The sequence below is a fragment of the Aplidium turbinatum genome, chromosome 17 (genome assembly GCF_918807975.1).
Source record: "Aplidium turbinatum chromosome 17, kaAplTurb1.1, whole genome shotgun sequence".
Classification (NCBI taxonomy): domain Eukaryota; kingdom Metazoa; phylum Chordata; class Ascidiacea; order Aplousobranchia; family Polyclinidae; genus Aplidium; species Aplidium turbinatum.
Window position 1 is genome coordinate 17,231,002 of NC_137488.1, and position 25,688 is coordinate 17,256,689.

General features: G+C 36.4%; 2 protein-coding genes across 2 annotated transcripts in view; one reads left to right on the forward strand and one right to left on the reverse strand.

Annotated features, from left to right (window-relative positions):
- Positions 1–989: 989 nt before the first annotated feature.
- On the forward strand, positions 990–13,258 carry LOC145786385 (bile acid receptor-like). The gene is made up of 9 exons (XM_082598030.1): positions 990–1,848; positions 2,762–2,901; positions 4,247–4,347; positions 4,649–4,812; positions 5,289–5,396; positions 6,254–6,356; positions 9,139–9,276; positions 10,591–10,704; positions 11,217–13,258. The coding sequence occupies exons 1-9, from the start codon at positions 1,075–1,077 to the stop codon at positions 11,450–11,452; spliced, it is 1,878 nt and encodes a 625-aa protein (XP_082454156.1). The 5' UTR covers positions 990–1,074; the 3' UTR covers positions 11,453–13,258.
- Positions 13,259–14,916: 1,658 nt separating this feature from the next.
- LOC145786365 (EF-hand calcium-binding domain-containing protein 6-like) overlaps positions 14,917–25,688 on the reverse strand; it is a 29,720-nt gene continuing 18,948 nt past the window's right edge. Inside the window, exons 24-33 of the mRNA XM_082598008.1 lie at positions 25,312–25,447; positions 24,439–24,675; positions 23,729–23,938; positions 23,258–23,485; positions 21,458–21,589; positions 21,111–21,209; positions 20,832–21,024; positions 18,681–18,868; positions 17,279–17,428; positions 14,917–16,882 (exon numbers count right to left, since the gene is read on the reverse strand). Coding sequence (XP_082454134.1) covers positions 16,760–16,882; positions 17,279–17,428; positions 18,681–18,868; positions 20,832–21,024; positions 21,111–21,209; positions 21,458–21,589; positions 23,258–23,485; positions 23,729–23,938; positions 24,439–24,675; positions 25,312–25,447 — 1,696 coding nt within the window. The 3' untranslated portion in view covers positions 14,917–16,759. The remainder of the gene's footprint in view (positions 16,883–17,278; positions 17,429–18,680; positions 18,869–20,831; positions 21,025–21,110; positions 21,210–21,457; positions 21,590–23,257; positions 23,486–23,728; positions 23,939–24,438; positions 24,676–25,311; positions 25,448–25,688) is intronic.

Genomic DNA, 25,688 nt, shown 5'->3' on the forward strand with positions numbered 1-25,688 from the left:
TGAAGAAAACTATGATTTTCGTGAGGGTTTCTTTCTGTTTATATAACAATAAAATGGCAAACCTGGCCGGTTTTTACCTGCTGCAAGTTCAAAGTTAAATCAATTGGACAAATAATATCAAATAAGTTAGCTAGAGACAGTTACAAGTTTTACTGAAGTTCAAACGATATTCAAACTATCACTTAACCACCAGAGCAGGGGTATCCAAAGCCCGGCCCGCGATACGTTTTTGTATGGCCCGCGGCTGTAGCTGCACAATCTATTACTTTTGGCCCGCAGACACACAGACATCATACAAAAGTAGATAACTTCTATAGCCTAACTCATCATATCCCGTGACATGTATGCAACAAAAAAGTGCATATTGCTTTGTTGCATGAAAATAATATTAAATAATATAATATTGCTATGTATGCATCTTTCATTACGCAAAACAATATTGTCTAAGACTGTTGGCCCGCATGCACTTTCGCATTATCAAATTTGGTCCGCCTAGAAAAAAGTTTGGGCACTCCTGCACTAGGGTAATTCGAAACAAAATTATTTCGAATTTTTTTCTTTTGGCGTAATTTATTTTGCAGTGATTATGTTTTATTGTGAATTCAAAACGACATGATTTGTCACTTATCCAAGCTTGTGAGTGTTTAGCACAAAAATATTTCAAATTTTGAAATATTTGTTTCGACAGAAAATCCGTTGTCTTGTTACAGTTTGTCTTAACAAAAAAATATGTTATTTGGACTCGCGGTATGTATTACCAACGGTTACAATTCAACGCGCAATTAGGTATTGTAATTTGCAATACTAAAACATTTCCATTTAATGCGGCAGTTAGTATTTGGCTTGCTTTAGTGTAGGTTTGCATAAAATTTAGCAGTTGCAGTGGAAATCCAATTAAATTCCAAATTATTGTGAAGTGCAGAACGAAGGTCAAAATAAACTATATAGTAGCCTAACAATATCATTCTATCTCCTGCAGATAAAGAATAACAGACACTTATCATAAACTTTTGTATAGTAGTATTCAGCAGCGTTTATTTATTTTTTTGTCCAATGTGCGTCTAAAGTATCAACATGCAAAGCGCAGGGAATTCAAGTGTAAGTTTATATCCTCCTCAAGTTCAACTGGCTTTTCCTAATTACAGCTTTGAAAGGGATGGCTGGTTCCCTTCGGATCCTGAGTGTCCTAATCATACAAAAGGTGTTCCGTTCAGTTCCGCTTTCGCAGACCCCAATGCTGACGGCCAGGTCTCATGTACTCAATGCTTTTTTCACTCCAGAATAATGCAGTCTATGGCGATGGAATGCAGTCATTTGCACGCATGTGGAACCTGCACCAATTGTTACTCTCCAAACGACGGACAATCTTCCAATCAATCTGCAATGTCGCCTATAATGTTTTCCGCCAAGGGGCTTTCTTCACCTCTTGTTCAAAAAAGTAGCCCTAGAATGCAGCAGTTAACGACTGAGCCTTATAGTAGGACTCCTTTTCTCCAATCTTGTAGTAATGTTCCAGAAGATACAATCACTAAGTACAGAAGGTTATCTGTACCACAAGAATATCACAAATCGAATCTCAGCGAACACCATTCTTATTCATCGCCTTCGACGCCCCATCAAATACCTTTCATTTCACCTAAAAGATCCACAGAAACTCTTCAAACATTTCAAAATAATCATGAACCTGCCATATTATCCAAACTATCTCAACCACAAGGTTTGCCACACGCGCTGCCTGGCAACACAGGATTCCTTGTCACGCAGCAGAGTAAAATGAAAGAGTTTGAAACTTCACCTATTCGTGAGACATTGGAACCACCAACGACTAGACCCAAGCACGAATCGACGGTATGTGTATTTATGTGGCTTAATTACACTGATGTGGCCCAAACAAATAGTGTCTTAATTAAGTGTGTTTAAGATATGTGGTAGCAAAGCGGAATTTGAAGTTTTTTAAACTTTTTCATGTGTATTTTCGTCAATATTACCGTGCTTTTCCAATATATTATTAATTTTATTTTTGGAGAAGGGTGCAAAATTTTAAACAAATTTCAAACTTGTCAAATAATTCAATACAGCTATCAGCAAGTGTTAGGTTTTCGTTAGCTACAGAACTCGCAACTGTAGAGCATATTTATATCTAAGACTTTTTGCGATCAGTGACATCGGGAAAATACTTGCGAATTACTTGATACAATCTATTTACTTTATGATCTGAGAATCCTTGGCAGTAGCGTTGACAGGGGTCCAGGGGGAACTTTTAGACCCGGGCCCGGGATTATTTTAGGGGCTGGTAATCTTTCTACCGGGGGTCCGGGAACTTTAAGAAACTTCCTCGTATTTGTTGGACTTAGGCGTTTTTCTTAAAAGTTTCTTAATTTGTGGTCCGAAAATCTCTTTGGTACCGGGCCCAAATTATTTCTTCAATGGCCCTGATTCTAGATAAAGGCGTTGATATACTGTTGCATGCTTTGTGACAGCACGTGATGTTATGTTCACCGTAAAGTATTACTTATGCAACAAGTATCGTTTTACTTTTTAGCTAGTTCTCGTCTGGCTTGCGATTTAGGTTGTTTAACCAAACTGCTTGTGTGTTGTTCAAAGAACCCAAGCAGGCTGAAATCATTTGCTTTAAATGTTGAGATGTTTGAAGGGATTTGAATTTTGTAGCAATTTCCATCTGGTCAAACAAAAAGCTTCATAGAAAATAGGCTGCAACTCCTTTTAATTATCTAATGACTTTTCGCTCATTAATTTACAGCAAAATAGAAAACGAGGATCTAATGACGTTTGTGAAGTTTGTGGAGACCGAGCGTCTGGGTATCACTACAACGCCCTCACCTGTGAAGGCTGCAAAGGGTTTTTTAGAAGATCAATAAATAAAAAAGAAATTCCCTACAGGTAATCAATAGCAAGATTGTTGGTTATCAAATTTACCAGTAAAGGAATCTTAATCTTGTGATTTACATTAAGATTGTACAAATAGGATTTATGTTGTTGTATTGTTGTTGTCTTCCCAAAGACAGAAGAAACAAAGTAACTTCAAGGTGTTAACATATTTATTTAACAATGAAATATAACATGACTAAAATAAACTCAAACGTTTTTGACATGTACTTGTTTCCTCACCAGGAATTACTTTAAATCTGCAATACATAAAATGAGAATTAGAAGATAAATCTGACTGTGTACTATAACTGTAATGACACTCCGGACTGAACAGCACAAACTCAAACAAGTGATACAAGAATGATTAACGCAAACCATGACAGACATTTAATTATTTTAAACCTGTTGAAGTTACTTTGTTTTGTCTGATTATTATGGTTCAACAAAGCAAACTCTCTATCAAAGTTTTATCTTCCTAAAGAGAACAATCCATGTAAAAACCCGAAACTAGAGCACTTTGTTGTAATGACAAGGAAACATGATGAAAAACCCCCGTGAAAAACATACACGGCAAGCAACTGATTCAAGGTGTAAGTGTCAGCTCTATCATCTGCTATTACTTTCACTAATGTCGAAATCTAGATGACAAATGGATCGATTGTTGTGCAAAGTCTATTATCGCGGTTTCTATTAATTCAACCTCACAATCAATATATATACGATAACAAGTAGAAAGAAACTGCTTTTAATAAAACAAGTCGTCATTTGGAGAAGCTACTACTCTTGATGGATACGCTGTAGCGGTCCAGGAGTTACAGGTGCACAGAAGTCACCAGGGTTTCCAAATATTGTATTTAATAATTTTTGTGAAATAAAATTGATGCTTAATGCAACATTGGCAACTATAATTGTGTTAATATTTGATAATATTAATATAAAAGCGTACATTGCTTTAATTCCTTGCCTAAAATAGCAGATGACTCTCAATTCAACTAAATATAATACAAGTTGTTCAGTTACATCTGGCAACTAAAAAAGATAACTTCTGATCTGAGGTAACTTCTCGACCGCATATCACGTACGCTGTCGTGACGTGTTACGATTTTAAAGCTGATGTTTACAATTTTAAAGCCGTTACGATTTAAAAGGCATTTAAGATCAAAAACACGATTTTTACTAGTGATCTCATTTAACATGGAAAAGGTGCTAGTAGAAGAGACTTTTAAAGTGTAAACACGTACCAGACAGAAAAATCCATTATTTTTACATTGATTCAACATATATTTCACGCAATAAGCAACGTATATTTCACGCATTTCAACCAAACATTTAACAATAATCTTGTTAATTATCTCAGATGCAAATATGGAGGAGAATGTGAGATGGATATGTACACGAGGAGGAAGTGCCCAGACTGCCGGTTAAAAAAGTGCAGAGCAGTCGGAATGCTTGAAGAATGTATGTATGGCAATGTATTGAGAGTAAATTCATAAACAATTACTACACTTGGCAAAAATAGCGTTTTTGTAACTTGTTATATTATAGGATAGGTCAACATTTATTTCTAAGCTCATTATAACATAGTCACGATGCAACGCAGTTGTGGGCAAAATGAAATCAAGATCTGTCTGCTAACCTTTTTTTAAGTGCATGTTATCAGAAAATTGCCCATTGAAAAGGCTTTCATCAGCAATATCTTACAACACAATATCAACAACATGCCAGGCTTGTAGTATAACTTTTATATTTCTTTGACAAGGTCTTCTTACCGAAATACAATGCCGCTCAAAACGACGGAGCAGAAAATCAAAAAAGGTTCACAACGATAAAGATTTAGACGAAAGCTCTGAACGTTCAACTCCTTCTTCAGGAAAGTCACTAGCATCATCAAGAACTGACCAATCCTTTGACCCTTCGATATCGGTCAGCGATCAACAATTTATTTGTCTTTTTACCTTATAAAACTATAGTCACTCGGAAACTTACTATTTTTGATGTTTGACTTTGAAAATAAACTACAGCTTATTCTTGTGCGCAAGTTATTATTCAGATTTTTCTTAAACGATTCATGTGATTAAGGTTTTCTTTTTTTCGTAAGGTTCCGGTTTAATTCTGGTTGTAAAAAAATTTGGAATAGATAAATAATACAACAAAGAAGTCGATTATAGGGTCTATATTTAAGCGTGTCAATCCAAATGTCAGAAAGTGTTTTACTGGAATACAGCCGTGTATTCCATGTTGGAATGCAATTGACAACTTTTCTAGTAGTCGACCAGAAGCTTTGCCACTTAGCCACGCAGTCAATTTTTTCAAAGTTAAGGTACAAATATCAAAAGAATGTTGTACTAGCATCTACAATTTTGCTTAACATAGAAACTGAGCAACGCTTTTCTTTGCAGTGTGAAGCCAAAAAGTTAACAGAGGAAGTTCAAGAGTCAGATCTTATTCAGTTCGTGGGAAAGGCTTTCAAAGCATACTGGGCCAATCCTGAAATCGTAAAACGCTGGGTAAAAAGTTTAGACGAATTTCGTTTTGTTGCAAATCATGTTGACGATATTAAATAGGTGTACGGTCGATTGGTCGACAAGACAATTGGTCGACAGACATTTGGTCGACAGGACGTTTGATCGACAGGACGTTAGGTCGACAGAACGATTTATTTTAGGGTTAGGGTTAGAGTTAGGGTTAGGTTAGGGCTAAGGTTAGGTAACTAACCCTAAAATGAATCGTTCTGTCGACCTAACGTCCTGTCGACCAAACGTCCTGTCGACCAAATGTCTGTCGACCAATTGTCCTGTCGACCAACTGACCGGGTACCATTAAATAGACCTATTAATTTATTATTTGTTTTGAGGAAGCGCATTCAGATTGCGAACTAAACGTTAACAAAGCAAATGTTGTTTGTCTTCTTTTGCTATGTTTATTATCAGATAAGTATCACTAGATAAGTAAATAATTATCATTATTTTTGGTTAATAAATAATTCTGACACACAATCATGACCAAAAATTTAAATTAAATTTGAATTGGTTTGATTTAGCAAGAATATGTGTTAAGTGTTACGATTAAGTGTGACCGGTCTAACCCTCAAGAGTCAAGATGGTGGCCTTTCTTTGTAACATTAACAACTAAACGAATTTATTCACTGAGCGCCAATGTAGATATATTGTAAAATACTAATTTACGTATAACTATAGCGAAAGTATGTTTTTATGATTTTTCATGATCTTGAATGCATTGCCATGTATACTGCAATTCAACAAATGTTTGCTAAGTTAATCTGATGTACTGCAACTGAAAAGCTACTAAACAGAACGGCTACGGACTATTTCTTTAAAATTATTGTTTTATCCTTTATTTTTAGGCTTCCTACTTGGACAAGTCGCCCACTAAACGTCATCCCAATCTCTGTGAAATGGCGACAGTACACGTACAAGTGCTAGTGGAATTTACAAAAAAATTGCCAGGTACCAATTATAACTTGCGCTATAAAACAAATCTATTAATTGAAAACGCGAAGCGTCTTGCATTGAATTGATAAATTATAAGCTTATCTCAACAATGCTTCTACACAGTGAAGCGCTAATAAAGCTCATTTTTGTATTGTAACTAGCTCTGTTTCATTGATAACTGTATATTTACAGTTACTTTATCTTTTGATACATTATTTTTATTTAAATCAGTATAAAACACACTGCTATTTTTTTTACAGTTTTTAAATTTCAAGCCGTTTAGAACATCTAGCCTATTGCAAAAATTTAATGATACGAAAAAGTTGTTTTAAAAGTATTAGAAAGAAAAATATCGCCACAATCAACATACTGTAGTGCAAATTATGGCATCCAAACGAAACGAACCAAGCGAAACTTTTTAAGAAGAAGCAATAGCCATGAAAGCAAGATATACTTTTGCGTCGAAACAACATTTCGTTTCACTTTGAAAAATAATCGAAATCTTTTTGCTTTGAGCATACGGAAGGATGTAAATTGTCTCACATGTCATAAGGCCGCTGGATGTAGGATTTACAACAAACTGTAAAATTCCAGATGTTAGAAAATATGAGTTGCGGTGAACCAACAACCTTGCCAGCTATTTGTACTTTCACGTCAGCTTTCACTATTTCAACGTTAAGATGCGCAAATTCAATGTGTGGCTTCTTTTTAGCAACTTCGCCCTTGAATTGGTAGTGTTAAGTGATAGTAGTTTATATGGGTTATCGTTTACTGAATGACTAACTTCATGGATTTCGTAACATCATTGTTCAAATACAACCACTATCCTAGTCCCAGAGCAGTAAAATCGCGCTGAATTGCGTTGTGCTAATATTTTATGTTTACTGAAATTGTACCCGCCTTTAAACCTACAGTTATTACACGCTATCCTTTGTCATTCAAACAATTTTACCATTGCATGGACAAAACGACCAATGCAAAGCAAATATTGCGTCCGCTTTGGCTGACAGAATTCTATAAATGGAGTAATAAGAATCCGTTTACTTCACTCTGGCCTTTCCAAGTAAAACTGTTGTTTTTTAACTGTGATTCAGAAATTCCAAAACAAAAGTTTTTAGCGTTGCTGAAATAAAAGTCTCAACTGCAAACACTGTAGTGTAGACATATATATTATTTGGATTTTTGTAATTTCTTTCGGGAAATTGTACAGGGTTAATATAAACTAGCCTATGCAACAATTGGTAAATCCGAATACCTTCGCAGAAAGGTTCGATATTTGCATTTGCCAGCAAAACCTTTTCGGTGTGGTAAAACCAACACCGGCAAGTCTTCACTTTGTCAGTTCTGTTATTCGGATTCGTTTGCCAAATTGTAACAGTACAATTGTATGGGTGTGGGAGTTTGTTTACTCAATTTGTTAACAAACTTTTTGTGATCCAAATTTAATACTATTGTAACCCAATTAGACCTACTCCAAACATTAGAAGCATTAATTCACAACACTGGCAAGGGGTTTAATTTGTCATAAAAGCTGCCAAATTCTGCTTGCTGTTTTTCGTCATGATATTGCAACAGACCAAGCACAAAGTTTTGTCCATGCTTTTCATAATTTTCACGCAGCAGAAAACTTCGAAAATCCATTTGCGTGTCGCCATCTTCCTTATAGCACGAGTAGTTTTTCTCAAGCCCATTTTGACTTGGTTAAAATTTAGTTATTTTTTTTACTGAATCTAGGCCTATTTTCCCCACTTGTAACTAATCTCTACTCTTGGTTCTCTTACAATTCTCTCGAGATTAAAGACCATCCTACCTCACAAACCCACTGCCAATTTAGAACAAGCGTGCGACGTACCCTATCCTGCTGGCTGCCGGTTAAGTTAGAACAACGGAATTTAGCGAGCAAAATTTTTTTTGCAAAAACCGAGAAAATTTACATGGTTTTGGAGGTAACACGTGACCAACTGTTCCCTTGTGAACCAAGTGACCAATTGTCGATTAACGATTAATTTTCTAGTTTGAAAATAAAATCGATGGTAACATGAGTACTTCTGAGGATAGGAATACAGTGGCCTACCGTGATCTCTGGCAAGCGGTTATGTGAAGTATAGCCACACTGTCCCACAGGCTAAGCATTTTGTTCGACCCACTTGGTAGAAAGTTAGTCAACATTAAGCGTTTTATATCGGCTATAAAGTAGACACTTGATAGACACAGACCAGCGATCCTTTACATCAAAATAGCATTTATGGGGTAGCGCTGGCAAATTTCCCGAAAGTTATAATAAATCTTTTATTAAATGTGAGATAAAACTTGTCTCCGTTGTCAAAAAACTTACAGAGATACTGTTAACGTGTTTATCTAGTAATGCTTTGAATTGAATATTATGGTTCGTAAGAATTACGCTATGCAGTTAAATGTTTTTCGTTTATTAATAAACTTCACTGAAACAGTTTTTAGGATCAAAAAGCAATTTAAATACATTGATTTTTTATGTTACTTTCATTGTTATCTTCTTTAAAGCCAAAATTTACTGATCACATTTACGAATAATTTACACATTTTTGTGGTTTCGCCGGCTCGTCAGTATCGCACCACTACTGAGCAGTTGTCAATTCTCACTACAATCGGCTGCCGAGACACATGTAGTAAAATTATTGTTATTTTTTTTGTTATTTGTGCACATTTTGCAAAAGGTTGTCATTTTAATTGTTGGTTAGTTTAAATAAAAAATTCTTCAAAATTGTTTAAAAAGGGTGAAAAATCAGGTGACCGTACAATGGCTTCATGTGTTTTACAGGATTTCTGACAGTGGCAGCTGAAGATCAGATAGCTCTATTGAAGGGGAGTGTAGTGGAAATTATGTTACTTCGTAACTCGAGAGGGTACAACCTTAAAGGCGGGGACATCAATATGGAAGTAATTGCCAAAGACACAGGTAAATGGTTGAAAAACACTCACAACTTTTTTCAAAATAAACAGCGTGTATTAATTGTTTACAGCAGGGGTTTTCAACCTGGGGGTCGAGCGTCGTTTTTCGGGGGGACGAGAGACGTCTGAAAATCTAGTGTATTGTTTTCAATTCTTTTTTGCCAGAAAAAATTAAAAACTGTTTTTTCGCAATTGACCATTCTTCGACTTGACGATATCCTATTGTTTAATTTTTCAGGCGTTGCAAAGGCTTTAACAATAAAAAAACATTCGATATTTTAAGGACAATCCCTAGATATTTTTTGTTTAGTTCCTGTAAGTTGCTTTGTGCCAACTAAAGTTAACCAATAACTACGCTATATCAAAAAGCAAGGTTATTTGGAACCCTATATCAAATGTGAATTTGTCAGTAGACTATCGTTCCCAATGGCATTGAAAAAATTTAATGTGTAGGCTACTTTGTTTAAAAAATTTTTCAGCCACTGTTCCACGCATTGACATTTGACAAGCTTGTGAAACGATGCAGCACCAACCACCTAACAAAAGCTGCTTTAAATCAACTGGTGAAAATGTAGCTCATTCTCATTATTTTTTCTCCTATATAGTTTAGCCAAGCTTGCTCGAAAATATAAATAATAATTGGAGGAAATGTAACAAAGCCGTATAACATCGTGAAAAAACGTTTTTGGTTTCAGAAGTTTACATTAGAACAGCGAAACAAGACATAACTGGATGTCATTGTTAATCATGTTTGGTTAAATTTTGCATTAAATATGCTTTTGCCTAATTTTAGGGAGGGTCGCGAGGCTACGTTGATTGCTCTGAGGAGGTTGCGGTACAAAAAAGGTTGAAAACCCCTGATTTACACATAATGCAACGATGAAATGAACTGTTTAGATCTTTTGATTCACAAAACAAAAATTACTAAAATTCCTTTTCACTTTTTTTGAATTGATGATATTGCAATAACAATAACCTAAGCCTATGGCTAAGTGTTAAAACATCGATAAACTTGGTGTGCATAGAGACAGTCTCTTACAAGTCAGCAGTTGCAAACTCAGCACAGCAACATTTCAGCAAGTGGCTGAAATTGGTAAATGATGAACCTAAGCAAGTAAAAACTGAGCAAGCCGATACTTGACTTGTAACAATTCAGCAAGCAAGTCCGATGCTTGATGAAAGTTTTATGTGCTGACTTGAGCAGTAGCTGAAATGTACATGCTGAGTTGAAGCACTTGCTGAATTGTCGCATGCCGAGTGGTCCGACTACTGTATAGAAAAGATGGAATCGTGCTGAATATGAATGTTGTGTTACATGCAGGACTTCATGAAACTAACTTTCGCACCTTGCTGGATTTCTTTGCCAGAGTAGAAAGTCTGAACTTAGACGATGCGGAGTATGGCCTACTAGCTGCTATCATTCTCTTCGATTCTGGTAAGTGCAACTACTGTGAGTCATTTCAAGCGCTGAAAGATTAGACGTGTCGCAAAAGCGTTCGGAAGAATTATTTTGTTTTTCCTCCTCAATTTTTACGCTGTTCATTTGTCGAACAAAGAAATAGCAAGACGAAACAGCCCTAGTTCAAATTTCGAGTTCACTCTGTGAATTATGGAAACTACAGTATAAAGGCCTAAAAATTTAGCCAACTGTATCACAAAGTTTTAATGAAATACAATTACAAAGTAGCTGCTGATTTAAACAGTTTATAATTGTTCAGTAGGCTTACTGTGGTATTATTTGTTGATTAAAAAGTTTAACTAGAGAATACGGTTTATTTTTTTAATCTATTACCAAGTTGCAAGACACGAAATTGTTATATCATTGAGAAAGATACGGTAATAATAATTTCAATCTGGGTAGACCATTTTACGAGTGTTCGATTCTCACTAACAGGAGATGCAGTGCACATCAGAATTGTGATTTCAATGAATTAACTTTTGCTTTAGATCACTGCGACTCCAATGACAAGGCAACTATCGACCAACACAGAGACAAGTACATTGCCGCCATGAAAGTCTACAGTGAAACCAAGGAACCCAAACGAAACCAAATTGTGGCAAAAATTCTTTACTTAATCACTGAGTTACGAACTTTATATGACACTCATTCGAAAATGGTTGCAAAAATGCGCGAAAAAGATCAGCTCACTCCTTTACTCTGCGAAATCTGGGATTTGCGGTAGTTGGATGTCAAATACTATTTGCACTTCCGCTTTTTCGTAGCTTTACAACAGCGAAAGGTTCTTTACATCAAACAGTTCATTTATAATTTTGTATTATCTTGTCGAACGCAGCAAGAGATAAATGCAGTCAGTGGGCTATCATTTTGTTAACATTCTAGTGTAACCTGACATGGAATTAAACCAAGTCCAAGAGATACCACAAACAGTGGAAAAGACTGCTGCTGATTTACCAATAACATCAATCAGAAAAAGTACTGCCTTACATGAACAAGAGTCAATATCTAAAAGCATTTACTGTATTTGCAAACCAGTATGAAGTATCTCACCGAAAAGATCAAATAAATTACTTTTTAACATCAGTGACTACCAGCTTGCAGTTTTTCGTAAGCTTTGTTAGTTCAGAGCTTTGGTGCGAAAATACAGACTGACCATTGAGGGACAATCTCATGATTCTGTAAACATTTGTGGTTGATTTGTAAAGTTAGTTATGCCCTGAAAAAAAAAACGGCAGTAACCGCAAATCTCCTTACTTTTTAGATGATTGCAGAAGATATCACTGCCGTTGCAGTTTGATGCTGCAATCCAATAAAATCGTCTTTAAATCTTGTTTCATATTAATCATATTTACAACCCTTATTAACAACCCTTCCCAATGAAGCTGAAACTAAGAAAAAGGGGCCTGATTTCTTTCAAACAGCAGTAGCTTTGTTCTCTTTGGAAAAGTCTCTAGGCTCTGAAGCTGTAACTTGCCCCTTGGATGTTTACATGATGACAGTAGGCTACTTTTTTTCTTGACACGAAATAGTACTTCATGCTTCACTGGGCCTACTTTGTGACATTTGTCTTTATGACAAATGCTTGGCTAGCTAAATCTAAAACATTGGGGCCTCTGCCACTATTTTACGTCAAAAATGTGGCTTGTGTCAAAAATGTGACCATTGGAGTCGTTTTAACTGTGCTTGCCCTAGCTGGTTTAAATCTGCACATCACTACATATATCCAGGCTGTGATAAATCATATAAAAGATTTTAGGGGATACTTGTTTTGGATTAGGTGGTTATTCTTTTGAATTTAAATGTATTTTAAAATTCTGCCTGGCCTGGCAACAAATTTATTTTAGTTCTATAATAAAGTGATTCACATTTTATGAAAACAAAAAGTTAGAAAACAAATCATACAAATAGCGCAAACAATACTCACTGATATACACATTTAACTAATATTGCATTTGTCATCATTTGAAAGGCCTGTCACAAGATGAATATAAATTTAACTGAAATACTTTTATGATAATGACCGCTTAAAAACTGTTGATAGTTTGTTTTTCGTTGTTATCGGGAAAAATTTCATTATTTGCATCGTTTTTATTGTTGACAAAATGTTCCAAGTTCATGCAGCAGAGTTGAAGCTGTTTTCTCAGTTTATGTGATGCAGTATTTGACAAATATTTGATTTACGGTGTGTTTCATTTGACATCGCAAGTTGAAACCATACGAACGCACACTTTATTTGTTATATATTCGTGTACCATGCTAAATATTGTCACTGTGTACCTTTAAATATTAAAACACTTTTTAACGTTAAAAAAGCACTAACTTTGAATGTAACTTGTTACCACAGAAGACCGTTCACAAACGCCTTATAAATAGGATTCCAACATATCATAAATGTTTTGACAAATCTCGATAAAAAAAAATTAGTTGCAGTCTTTACTATCATTGTACTTGAAACCCGTGCGCTGTTGATGCGAATAAAACAGTTGAACACATTACAACGCTTTTACGCTGCTGTACCAATAAACAACAAAGTCGTGAAAGTTTGGTGCTATTTTATTACTTCTGCTATTGATCGTTCAGATGTTTTGGTAAACCAAAGAGAACAAAGTACGAAAACTTTTTTTCTGGTAAGGGCACAGTCAGCTGGATGTACTCGAAAAAAGTGGCCCAAACCTTACAACACTGAGCTTTACCTACCACATTTTTAAACAGGGGTGGAACTAAGTAGCAATGTTGTGGCGGTAGGGGGCATTTCAGCAATATTCAGAACTAACTTTTATTTTTGACCAGCAAACGCTAAACTTGACTCAAAAACGACTGGGTCCTATATAAGATATCTAGTAGGCTAGAGCTCAGGGTGAGATTTTTGTGTGCCCCTCTGGTCATTTTCACTCCAAGTAGTATTTTTTTAGCAAAATTGCTACAAATTGAAAAATACTTACAATTAAAAATATTTTACTTCGGCTTATGTTACATATAATAAAAGCAAATTTTGGTTTCTTTCTATGTGTGTGTTATTTGTTCCTATTTTCAAAAATGATGCCTGCGTCCCACTCCAACGGAATGCCTTCCCATCCTTGCAGGCATCCAACCTGCTGAGCTTCGCCGTAAAGGAGCCATGATTTCCCTTGCTTGTCGCGCACTGGCCCCCGACCACCTCCTCCACAGTACATTCCAGCGCCTACATGGAGAACAGCAGCGACTGAAATCAAGACGCCCATTTGCGCCCGCCGCACAACAGCTTCTGAACAACGTTGAAGATCTTGGAATAAGTGCGGCACACTGGACGAACTACACATGGAACACGGAGTGGCAAAACAACATCTCCCGACTCCGTGATTTCCTATCCGACGTCGATCCCCACCCTCAGGGAATGTCCCTCGCAAGACTTGCGTGGGTCCGGGTTAACCGCCTACGAACCGGCGTCGGTCGCTTTCATTCAGACATGTGCAGATGGGGCCTGGCTCCCTCACCGGGATGCGAGTGTGGTGACACAGACCAGACAGTAGACCATGTCGTCCATGACTGCCCAATCCATCAACCACCACATGGAACGCTTGGACTGAAGGCCCTGGATGATGAGACTGTCGAGTGGCTGATGACCTCATGCCCAAACAAATAGTCTGGAAGAAGACAGCTCATACGACTAACAACTCGGCAGCAGTGGCCGAGTGGTTAGCGCGTTGGGCTCGCAGTCGAGAGCCTGCATGTTCGACTCCAGCCACCCGCACTTGCTGTTGTTTCTCTGGGCAAGAAACTTTACGATAATTGCCTCTACCCAGTGATCGATTTCGAGTAATGGGTAATACCAAATTTAAGTCATAGGTAGAGTAGACAACCGGAGACAGACATTGCCGTCGGCTGCAGCGTGGGTCAGGTGTACGTCGGAAAGCGTACACCGATGCATAGCGCTCAAGTCCGCTTTCCCGCAATGCAGGATAAAGATATGAAAAACAAACAAACAAAAAAAGAAAAATGAAATTATTTTTTTGTTGTTTTTTATATACCAATTTTTTTTTAATTTAGTAAGTTCTGCGGCCTATTGAATTAGTTGAAGTGACAGTGCGGCCCATTGAATTAGTTGAAGTGACAGTGCGGCCCACTATAATAAAAGGTTGGACACATACCTGCTATAGCTTATATAATCCATACTCTTATGCATCAAAATCCTTCTGTAGTAAAACAATTTATTAGAAAGCCAATTACACTTGCAAGTACAAAAGGTTCGATATTTGGACTTGCAATCTGCACCAACTTTAGTCTTAGAAATCTGCACTTTTAAAAATACTCAGTAAACTTAACAAAAGGGATGAACGATGTTTCAGTTCATGCAAACTGTACTAAAAGCTAAAGTGAAGATGAAAGCACAAATTTCTTTCCAAACATTAACACAGAATAACATTATGACATCAAACAGTTAAGTTTATGAGTTTAATCTTTTATTTCAAATGTCATTGTAATTAATACGTTGCAGCTTACAAGATCAAAACAAAACGTAAGTTATTGTGGCCAGCTGTAAGTTGTTAGACCAATGAAGTCAGTAAATATTTAACCCTAAGCAAACCAACGATCTACTTTAGAGTGCTGCCAAAGTACAACAAGAAGTAAGAAAATAAAAATAGATACAATTCATCCAAAACAATAAGCCGTTTTGAAGAAACATGCTTTCAACAGCAAAGACTCATAACATTTACAGATGTTGCAACAATGTTAAAAGCAAACAATATGTAAATTGTACATCTAAACATTTGTGTAACTTTTAAGACTAAATAAGATTGATAGGCTAAACAAGAGGAAATTTAACTATTTGTACAATTATTGGAGGCCTATCATTTACGAATAATGATAGATTCTATCTATGCTTTCTTCTTAGGCGCATTCAACAAAAATTACTTGGATTGCAGTCGCAATATAGGCTACTAGTCTATAAAAACTACTTGCTGGTCACTTAACGAGTAGGTAAACAGAAGCAGCGATAACTAAGTTAACGCATCACAGTGACCGATACTCTGCTCCTGTGCGCCACCACGTGGTACATAAGCAGGGAGCCTAAAGGAGAGCAGTAAAACTACATCAATTGCCAACAAGTTGAATAGGTAAGCTTGCTTGAAAATGAATTTACCCACATTTTCAAAAAGATTCGTCGCTGAAAAAACTCTAAATTTGTGACGTCTAACTTTGCTGTTAATCGACGATGAAATATCGAAACGTTGCCAACTTCTTCAACACAACAGTGTTTCAACACAACATAGTTTTTACACACAACATGATCACAATTCAATACACGATCATGATAACTCAAAACAATATTTTTGTTTCATGCAAAAAATAAAACACTTTCACGGGACAGTGTTGTATCATCAGACACAATTCAGTAAAACAAGCATTTCTTGAATAATTCAATGAAAAAGAAACAACCACAAATTTCTTGTTCATAACTTACCTTTCTGGATCCTTTATGTTGTCCAATTTAGCGATGCCGCCATTGTTAAAAGTTAAACAGACAATGATAAATCCCAATGTTTCAAATGAGTCAATGAGAAAACTGGTTGAAGTGGAAGCAAAAATCTGCTGAACTGCTAATGTCAGTAAAGATTTAACCTCATGGAACTACTGATACAAGCACGAGGCAGCGAACCTGTGTCCGTTGGAAGGCTTCTGTGCTGATTATAAATCAACCGTGGATCAGCATCTTCTTTGGGAAAAGTCAACATTTTCTATAAGGTCTTTCAAACATTAAATTACATCAACAATCGGCGTGAAAATGAAAAACACAACAAGCAAATGAGACTACAGCAAAGTTTATTGAATGGGTCACGTGGAACCCAACCTGCAAAATCCGCCTTTTTACATCAAATCAACGTCTAGAGGCCTTTTTGCATCAAATCAACGTCTAGAATCAAACGTCTAGAATCCATGTAAAAAGACGCGTTTTGCTTGATAAGCAAGCAACAGATTGCCATCTCCAGCTATGACGCAACCGAATGACGCGATGCGTGGTGCCTGAGACGTCACCAGAGCAGTGATGACGTTACTGCAAGAATGCACGTATGAAGTCATTGTAAGGGACTTTCCCTCTCATCTTGTGATCGTAAAAGGAGAGAAGATGAAAAAAATCCTCTTCATTAAGATTAATCGAGAATTGTCGGAGTATCTGGTAATGCAAACAGAGCCGACAGGTAATACTTCAACGCTGATGAAAGAATAAACAATAATCATTATAAATTCTGTAACTTTGGATCAATTTGTACAAGTACAATTGTGCACAATGACATACGATAAACCACCAATTGCCTCAATGATCTAAAATAGCATTTGATAGTTGGTAAAAATCACTCTAAAATAATATATGAGCTTTATCATTCTATTTCTAGAGTAGACAATAAGAAACTGTATAGAAAGTTAGAAGCAAACCAACTCTACACTACATAAATAAACTTTCTTGCATTTAGAACACGTTACATTTTTACTTTGTCCAACCCTCGTAACTTACGATATTTAAGCTACAAAACGTAGCAAACACACAACATTAACTTTCCTAGCAGCAAACCTGTCGGAAAACTGAAGTAGAAACAAAGCCATCAGCTTTGGAATCAACCAGCTTAAAACTCCTTCTCATTTCTTTCCAGCATAGGATCATCCGCTCTCTCAACCTTACCATAGCTTCAATAAAACTTGTGTTTTCTTTTCCTGTATCCACCTGTTATACAAAAGGAACAAAACATGAAAGCTGCTGCTAATGATGATATTTTTTATACATTTTAATTACTTATAGAAAATCTACGATTCAATTCAACAGAGAATAAGGACAACTTCTCCCAGCAATTCTTAACGAAGACTTGCTGTTCAGAGTCACATCAATTACTGGCTATTTTATGGCTAAAAAGTTCAACGCGTGATTGGAAGATTAAGTTTGACATGTTAAGTTTGCCACTGGTGATGGTGATAGGGGGCAACAGTCTGCAATTACATGTTAAATCACATCGAATAAGTAACACACTATAACGTACCTAGTTATAATGAGTTTAGAATTTGGCTCATCATATACAGTAGATTGCGAAAAAAATAGTCAAGTATTATCTTAATTCTAAAGAGTAGGCCTACACCAAACCACTAAGAAAGTAATTTTCAAAAGGAAGGAGGAAATGTGGTACAACAGATTAGAAAGAATAAAAGCATAAAAATTCAAAAATATTTAAATCAGTTGGTTATATTACATCTGATATATCGTATTACTTTAAACATTTGAAAAATATCATAACCGCTGTGAGTGTGACTTAGTAGGCCTAAGTACCACTACCAGTGCTCACTACGCGTATACACGTAGTAGTGTGATGTCATTTGATAAATAGATAAATCTGGTCTTTTTGTTTGCCAAACTGCATGAGTCTGACTGTTTTAGAAAGAGGAAGACTTGTATTGTCTAAAAGTTAAAAGAAATAACTAGGTTTGTATTTAAATTTAATTCTTTCTGCAATTATTAATTATTTACAAAAAACTGTCATTTTTTGTGCAAAGTGAGGTATATCCACTTCTACGCAAAACGCGTCGATATCTCCGTGACAACCTTTGTGCGACAAGCGTAGTACTTGCCTGACATCTACCGGTGAAGTTTATCGCAGTTTGAAGATTTTTTTCAGATATCCAAACGGAAGCGAAAAAAACTCAAAAAAACACAGAATTTTTGTAGTTTGTCAGAAATTTTAGTCATTTAAGGCATTTTAAAAAGAAAATACACAAAATTTGTAAACATACTGTAAAAGACTGTTGAAAATGCAACAACTTTCATGTTTTGATTTTTTTTCTAGCAGTTACGGTTCTCAAAATACAGCAGTTCAAAATGAAAGCCTTTGCTCAAGCTAAATCCTGAAAATTTCATCAAAAAAAGCGTGGCACTGAAAGAAGTACTAAGCAAAGTAAACAGCAAATTGGACTAGCAAAGATCAACCTACAGGTAGCCTAGCTGTATGTATTTTTCTCCTTTTGAGTAATCCTTCGTCGGTTGGTTTCAATGTTAAGATGAAGTAGCGCAGGAAATCCCTGTAGGAAAACATCCCCGCTTTCGCACCCACGTCATACTTCATCATCAGCTGTCTGGCATCTTCGATGGACAACATCACTCCGAATTCATCGAGGAGACCTAGAAGATGCGTTTGGTACAAAAACATTATCATCATCATCATTATATTTATTTCCGACAATCAAAGCAAAAAAACAATATCACTTTCCATAATATAGCAGGGGTCTAGACAAGGGTAGAAGCGACAAAGCTCAAACATTAATGCGTGTTCAAGAGAGAAATAAATTACTGAATGCAAAGATTTTGACACAGTCGAAACCTTTTGGTGACAATTGAAAGCTTACAGTGATGTTGTTGAAGAAGTTAGTTTATTGTGATGTTACAGGACGTTGGATTTTGTGACCAGAAAGTTCGGTTTGAATGAAGCCCAAGTAAAAGTATTGCGATTCTTTTGAGGTTTTTGAGTCGGCGGTTTCAACTTGTATTTTTAAATGAAAAGTGCATTCGGCAGAGGAAATGTTGTTGCTAACAGAGGTGTCGAACCTGCGGCCCGCGGGCCGCATGCGGCCCGTCAAAGAATTTTGTGCGGCCCGCAAAACAATTTGACAATCTCAAATGGTTATATATCTGTTTTCGGCAGCACGTATCTATGCGAACAGTTCTTTTCTAAAATGCACTTTACAAAAAGTCGTTAGGCTACAGGTCGAGGCTGACAGATGAAAATCTTAGTATGCAGTTGAGAGTTGCCACATCTGTTCTACCTTATATTGAACGCTTAGTCAAGCAAAAACTTTCCAAAAATCCCACTAAGCAAAAAAATTCCATGCTTCAATGTTATTTTTTAATATTTTATGCTGCATTAGATAGCTTAGCTGTATGATTCGCATGGGCTTTTGTTTGTTGTTTGAAAAAGAAATTTCATTAACTGATTTGTTGTTTCGGAGCATAATACAATTTTGGTAAAGAGGTCACTTTCTTCAACCACAGACATATACAATCAAGCAACCACACGGCATTTAACATAATCCATTAAAATTGAACATAAACTATAAGCTACAAACGTTTTCGGCCATACACACGTTAGCCCTTATCAAGTAACAAAAAAATAACTGCTTATCATATCTACACTGAAAATGAATAACGCCATGTGATGTGCCTTTCTCCTATGCTATGCCGTTTCATTTTGCATTTCGTTTTTCAATTCAGTGTTTAGATCAATTATTCATTTTCAGTGTAGATATGATAAGCAGTTATTTTTTTGTTACTTGATAAGGGCTAACGTGTGTATGGCCGAAAACGTTTGTAGCTTATAGTTTATGTTCAATTTTAATGGATTATGTTAAATGCCGTGTGGTTGCTTGGTTGTATATGTCTGTGGTCGGAGCATAATGGTCGAAACATTTAGTCAACTTGAGCAAAAAGGATAGAGCCAAAAAAAGAAGAAATCATACTCATATGAAAGCAAACGCTTCGAAAATTAAACTGTCTTCATTATCAGTGCAACTGCGCAAGTAGGCCTACTGTTGCTTTATCCTTTTTGCTCAAGTTGATTTGTTTTTATTTTGTACTGTTGTAGGCCTATGTTTCGATTCTGCGTAAGATAATTTCAACTGTGAGGGTTTTATTACTTTCATCTGCCGTTTGTTACTTTTCATGAATAATATCTTGAGTCGCTTCTAAAAGATTTCATAGTAGGTTAAGATTAAAAAGTTGTGTGGCCCGATAACTCATGTGTAATTGACAAAGTGGCCCGCGACCGCAAAAAGGTTCGTCACCCCTGTGCTAAGATATGCCAGATATGCGACTAAGTAACCTACTGTTCCAGAAGCAGTGCATGTACAGGTTAAGCGCTGAAATCGAAACTGCTCTTTTTACATTCTTCATCAAAGTAGTGAATACTGAATAAGGCTGTTCACTAGGCATTTAGTTAAATAACATGATGCGTTCTACTGGTCTTGTGATAGTTTAGCTTGACTTGCACCAGTAGAACGCATCAGGTTATTTAACTTCATCAAAGTAGGTTAATTAATCCACGCTTATTGCTTAAAATGTAGAATTTCAGAAGTCCAATGGCAGCACTAACCTACAAATTCGTCAGGCAAGATACATCCCGTTCCTTTTGGGTCCAACTTCTTGCATTCTCTTTGAATTTCCTGCCAATTCTTATAAACTAGAGATTTGACTTTGGTTTCCGCAGAGTCCGCATTAACTAAGGGCGTTGTAGGACGAAGACCCATGAAGCTCATATTGCGGGCAACAACGCTTCCGGCAGACCCCTAAAAAGAATTTATTTTTAAAGTTTCTAAGGTAAAAGTATTATACAATCGTGATTGATAATCTCAAGATTCAGGTGAAAACTTACCAGTCGACTGGTCGGCCTAGCTGGGAGGCTTTCTACGGACAGTTGTGGCTGTAAGGCCTCGGAGGATTTGACCTGTTTTGGTTGCTCCGTTTCCAGGTTCTGTAGATGCAATCGTGATAGATTCACAATTTACACTTTTTCTCGAGATGAAACAGTGTCTCTTATAATAATGCTTTCTGTGTTCAAATCTTTTACTTTCTTTTGCGTAGGCTACTTTTACAAAGGATTTTATGCAAAATAACACTTTCCGAATAGCAAAATTGTATTTTTACATTGATTCAACGTCATTAGATTTGGTAATCAATGTGAAAAGATCTGTTGTCGTTAGTTGAGTTTTTCACACTTACCGGAGCAGTGGCTGGTGGGACAAGAGATTCTTCTTTCGCCATAGCAGTGTTTCCTTCATATTTCTTGAGAAATTCTCTGTATTCCAAGTTGTTGAATTCGTTCACAGCTTGCTTTGCCCATAGACGATCAAACTGTGAGAGAAATATATCACCGGTGACAACATTTTAGAACCACAATTTAAAGATAACCTCTCCAGCCATGCATTAATCAAAGCTATGAGCAAGAGTACGATAAGAATTGAAGGACGCTATCAAGCTAAACTATGCCGCTGCTTGCATTGCACAGTTTTCATTTTGTTTATTATATGGATCAATGCAACCAAAGAAAATCGAATAAAAAGAAATAAAACAGCTACAGGAAAGCTTGTATTTTACGCAGAACATCTTATTGTAATAATAAATTATTATGTAACTACGATCAACTGTCAATACGCATATGTATTGTGGCATAGTCTTCGTGTCTCGTGTCGCGAGGCTGATTGCTATAGTGAACGATGCACCTTGCTTGGTGATGTAAACTTGACAGTGAATAAATGAAACAATAAAAAGACAAACGACTTGCGTCAAGCTGGCGACTTGCAAGCCTGCGTATGATGGCTTTGCCGCTTGGACACATGCGACTGACGTCATAACGGGGTATGCTTTCACTGAAGCCGTAGTCCATTCTTTGAGAAATTGTCAATAAACGTTAGTTTGCAGAACTTCAGAAGCAAACAAGCTTTATAAAAGAGCACATTACTTTATCTGCTCTAAAGTACAAGGAATAATATTAACTGTTTTCGATATCACATGTAGGCTTATAAAGACTTCTAGCTTGTCCATTAAACTCAGTGCAACTCCTTTCATCAATCAATAGAAGTGGGACTTCACTCTATTAAGATCACTTTATAGAATTATAGATAAACTACTTTGGCATCCAAGTGCTACAATTATTATCTAAACTTTGTATTACTGATGCTTTTAAACGCACAATCAACTATCACGGTTTATATTTCAGCGCGTTTGTATTGTATACGAGTTCATTGCAAATGCTTTTCAGATGCAAAGTCTACTAAATCGAATTATCAAAGTAAAACTGATCTGCGGAATTGTTAACAGAATCAATCAAAGAAACCTCTACCGAGCTCAGCAATGGACCACCTCTTTTCTCTCTCCAGTCACTATTGCAGTAATAGCTGTAGTCATGTTGGCTACACCACTTTGGGACAATGATTAGGCCATTGCTTTATAACGTTAACACGATAAGCCACTGTTGTACAGGATTTAAAGACGGTGGTATAATAGCTAAGAATCACAAACAGTCGTTTTTTGACAAAAGTTGCTCTTAACAACATTGCTTAGAATGAGCTTCTGTATACTTGTGAATACTGTGAATCAAGTATAGGAAACGGTTAAGAAAAGATTACAAATAACTGATAGCCTATGGTAATTTTTGTGAAAAAAACAACTCTCCTAAAGTTTCATGTGATATGCCGATATGTTTACTAAACGCATTGCTTCTTTTTTCGCGTATTTTTTACTCCAGTTAAATAAAATGTTGTTGTCAGTAAGATGAAAGTCTGTATTAATCAAATTTTATCGTTAAAATTCTGGTTATTTAAGCTTGCGTGTAGAGTCCTTTTAACTCCATTGAGCATTTTTGGTACAAATTCTAGGTAAAAGTTTGAATCTAAAGCCTAAAGAAGTCTTCCAAGGACTTCGACAAAGAAGACTTTTACTGACTGTTTTGACGTTATCTATTGAAGCTATGACTTTTCCTTGTTATGGATACTATAACATGGAAATCAAAAAACAACAAACCTGTTCATCTGTGAGGCGCATGACATGATCGTTCAATATGTCACGGAAATCTTCCTTGGAAACGACGTAGATTTTCGCGTAATCTGTGTCGGCAAATGCTCGTGCAATCAAGAAATAGCGACCACTAATGACCTCTTTTAACCGTTCCTCGATCTCATCCGCACTCAACGCTTGTACCGTTTGCGAAGGGGCAACTTTTCCGACATAATCCGTCCATTCTTTCAGTTTCTGGAAATTGAACACTTAATTTCCAAATCGATGATTGCTAAAGACCGTGATAGATCAGTAAAAGTTAAGAAAACGTAACAAAAACGTAAAGATGAAAATTATCTTATGGTGTTTATTCTGTATAGAAGTAGATATGTTTTGTTTCAAGAATTTATCCATATTGGGACAAAGCATGTTGCATGTACATTTAATAATTTTTTCTGATTTCTTTCAGGAATAAAAAGTCACTAACAAAATACTTACCACGTCTTTTATTAAAGAGAAATCCTGCAGGAAAACAATCCAGTTGATCATTTTATTCGAAAATGCTCCACTGCCATTAGTTATCCTACATTTTGTAAGCACAGCTTTGAAATGTTTGTCAGACAACGGAAAACAGAAGTTGTCTAAAAGTCTTCTGAAGTCGGAAATGTTGACCAAACCAGTCTGAGCTCGATCAAAGGCGCGGAAAGCCTAAAAATATCAAACCACGTATCAAAAAAGGCAAAAGAAACTTTTCAGAAAAGTGGCATGGTGATGTAATGAATCGGTTCCACTTTCGTTTGCTATTTAAAAATAACTTGTGCAAAAAAGAGAAAACCGAATCATTTAAAACGGATTTAATATTAAGAAAACACGTAAAGGTGAACTATTTTATAAACAATTTAAAAACTTTTTTCGTTAAAACTTTTCCAAAAATATTCCGTTTCTTAAGCATTTATATCAAAGTTAAACCAGATTTAATTAATGTTTTGTACGTGCAACACCAAGATACTCTTCTACAGGTCAATTAATATTTAAAATGTGATGTTAGTAGACTAGAATCGAGGTAAACTTGGAGAAGTGCTGTTGAGAGAACAAAACTGGCAAATTCCGGCACTTTGTGAGCACAGCTTGCTGGAAAACTGCCGTAAAACAAGATGTTGGTGATATTTTTTATGTTTATTTTTTAATATTTCAGTTTTGTTACATACCGCGTTCAAGCTGTCGTAGTTGACAGTGATTTTATCTTTCAATTTATTCAAGGCCTTTTCCACGGTCAAGTGATCATAGGCCTGCCACGTCACCGGTTCTCGTCTTGCGGAAGCCGAACCTTGCCGACGCCTTCCGAACTTTGACGCTCTTCCGTCATCAATGGCGCGAAGAAAATCGAAATATGACAACCGCTTTTTGGTTGTTGGAAGTCCAAGGCGCTTCAAAAGAGCGAGGAACTGTGGAAAGAAAAGTAACTGGAATGCATCATTCCGCACTTTCAAAAATATAGAGGAATGTAGTCAACGGCAGAACCACAGCAAAACTACTATGGTGGTTAGTGGATAGAGTGATCGCTTCGCATAAGTCTGTAGAAGAGGGTTCGACACCCTGCTAGATCATATCAATAAAATCACATTCAATCTCGCTTCTCTTCAGCACTCAGTATCGAAAGAATTGATTTATGGTAATTTTGCAGGGTGTTCAGAAACTGTCTGTCACATAAAGTGCTGAGAAAAAAACATCGGCCTACCTGCAATAGATTTAAACTATAAGATTAGGTTAAATTACTGTGACAAATCGGGATTTCTTGAAACCTGAAAAGCAGACCGTTGTTTATGGTGACAAGGCAAAGCAACAAGATTCTTAAAATACTTCCTTGCAAACTTGCTTTACGGATAGTAGGCTTAGGCCTGTAGCCCAGTCTGGGCTGCCAAAATGTACTTTCTGACCTGCTTCCAAACAAAGAGAACTTATATGAAGAAGATTTTGTGAAATAATCAACATTTGTTCATTTTGAGACATTTGATTTCAGTGATTTTGAAGTTTGTTTATAAAAAAAAAAACTGGCAAATTTAAACACAAAGATTTGCTACCTGCTCTTCGTCCAAGAAATAGTTCAACTGAAGCAAAACTCTTTGCAAGTCCGCAATAGTGATGTAACCATCTTTGTTTTTGTCCATTTGCCGAAACGCTTTATCAAAATCCGAATAATATTCCCGAAATCGGTCCCTTGAAGAAACAAATGGCGTTGATGCAATCAAGACAAACAAACACACGAAGTTAGTAAAAATTTGTGCCGAGTCATGAAATTTACGCCAAGTCAGGGAAAGCTGAGATAAGTGCAATTGTCCTTGTATGCTCTAAGTCTGGTTTGGTTGGTTTTGAATCTTTATCCACGGACTGACAAAACCTTGATTGGTTATTCCTGGTAGTTTCGCATACTTGTAGAGGCTCTTGACGCAGGGCCGGT

Coding starts and splice junctions, on each gene's coding strand:
- LOC145786385 (XM_082598030.1), top strand. CDS start 1,075: ATGCAAAGCGCAGGGAATTCAAGTGTAAGTTTATATCCTCCTCAAGTT. Junction 4,813..5,288: donor CCTTTGACCCTTCGATATCG/GTCAGCGATCAA, acceptor TTTTCTTTGCAG/TGTGAAGCCAAAAAGTTAAC. Junction 9,277..10,590: donor AGTAATTGCCAAAGACACAG/GTAAATGGTTGA, acceptor TGTTACATGCAG/GACTTCATGAAACTAACTTT.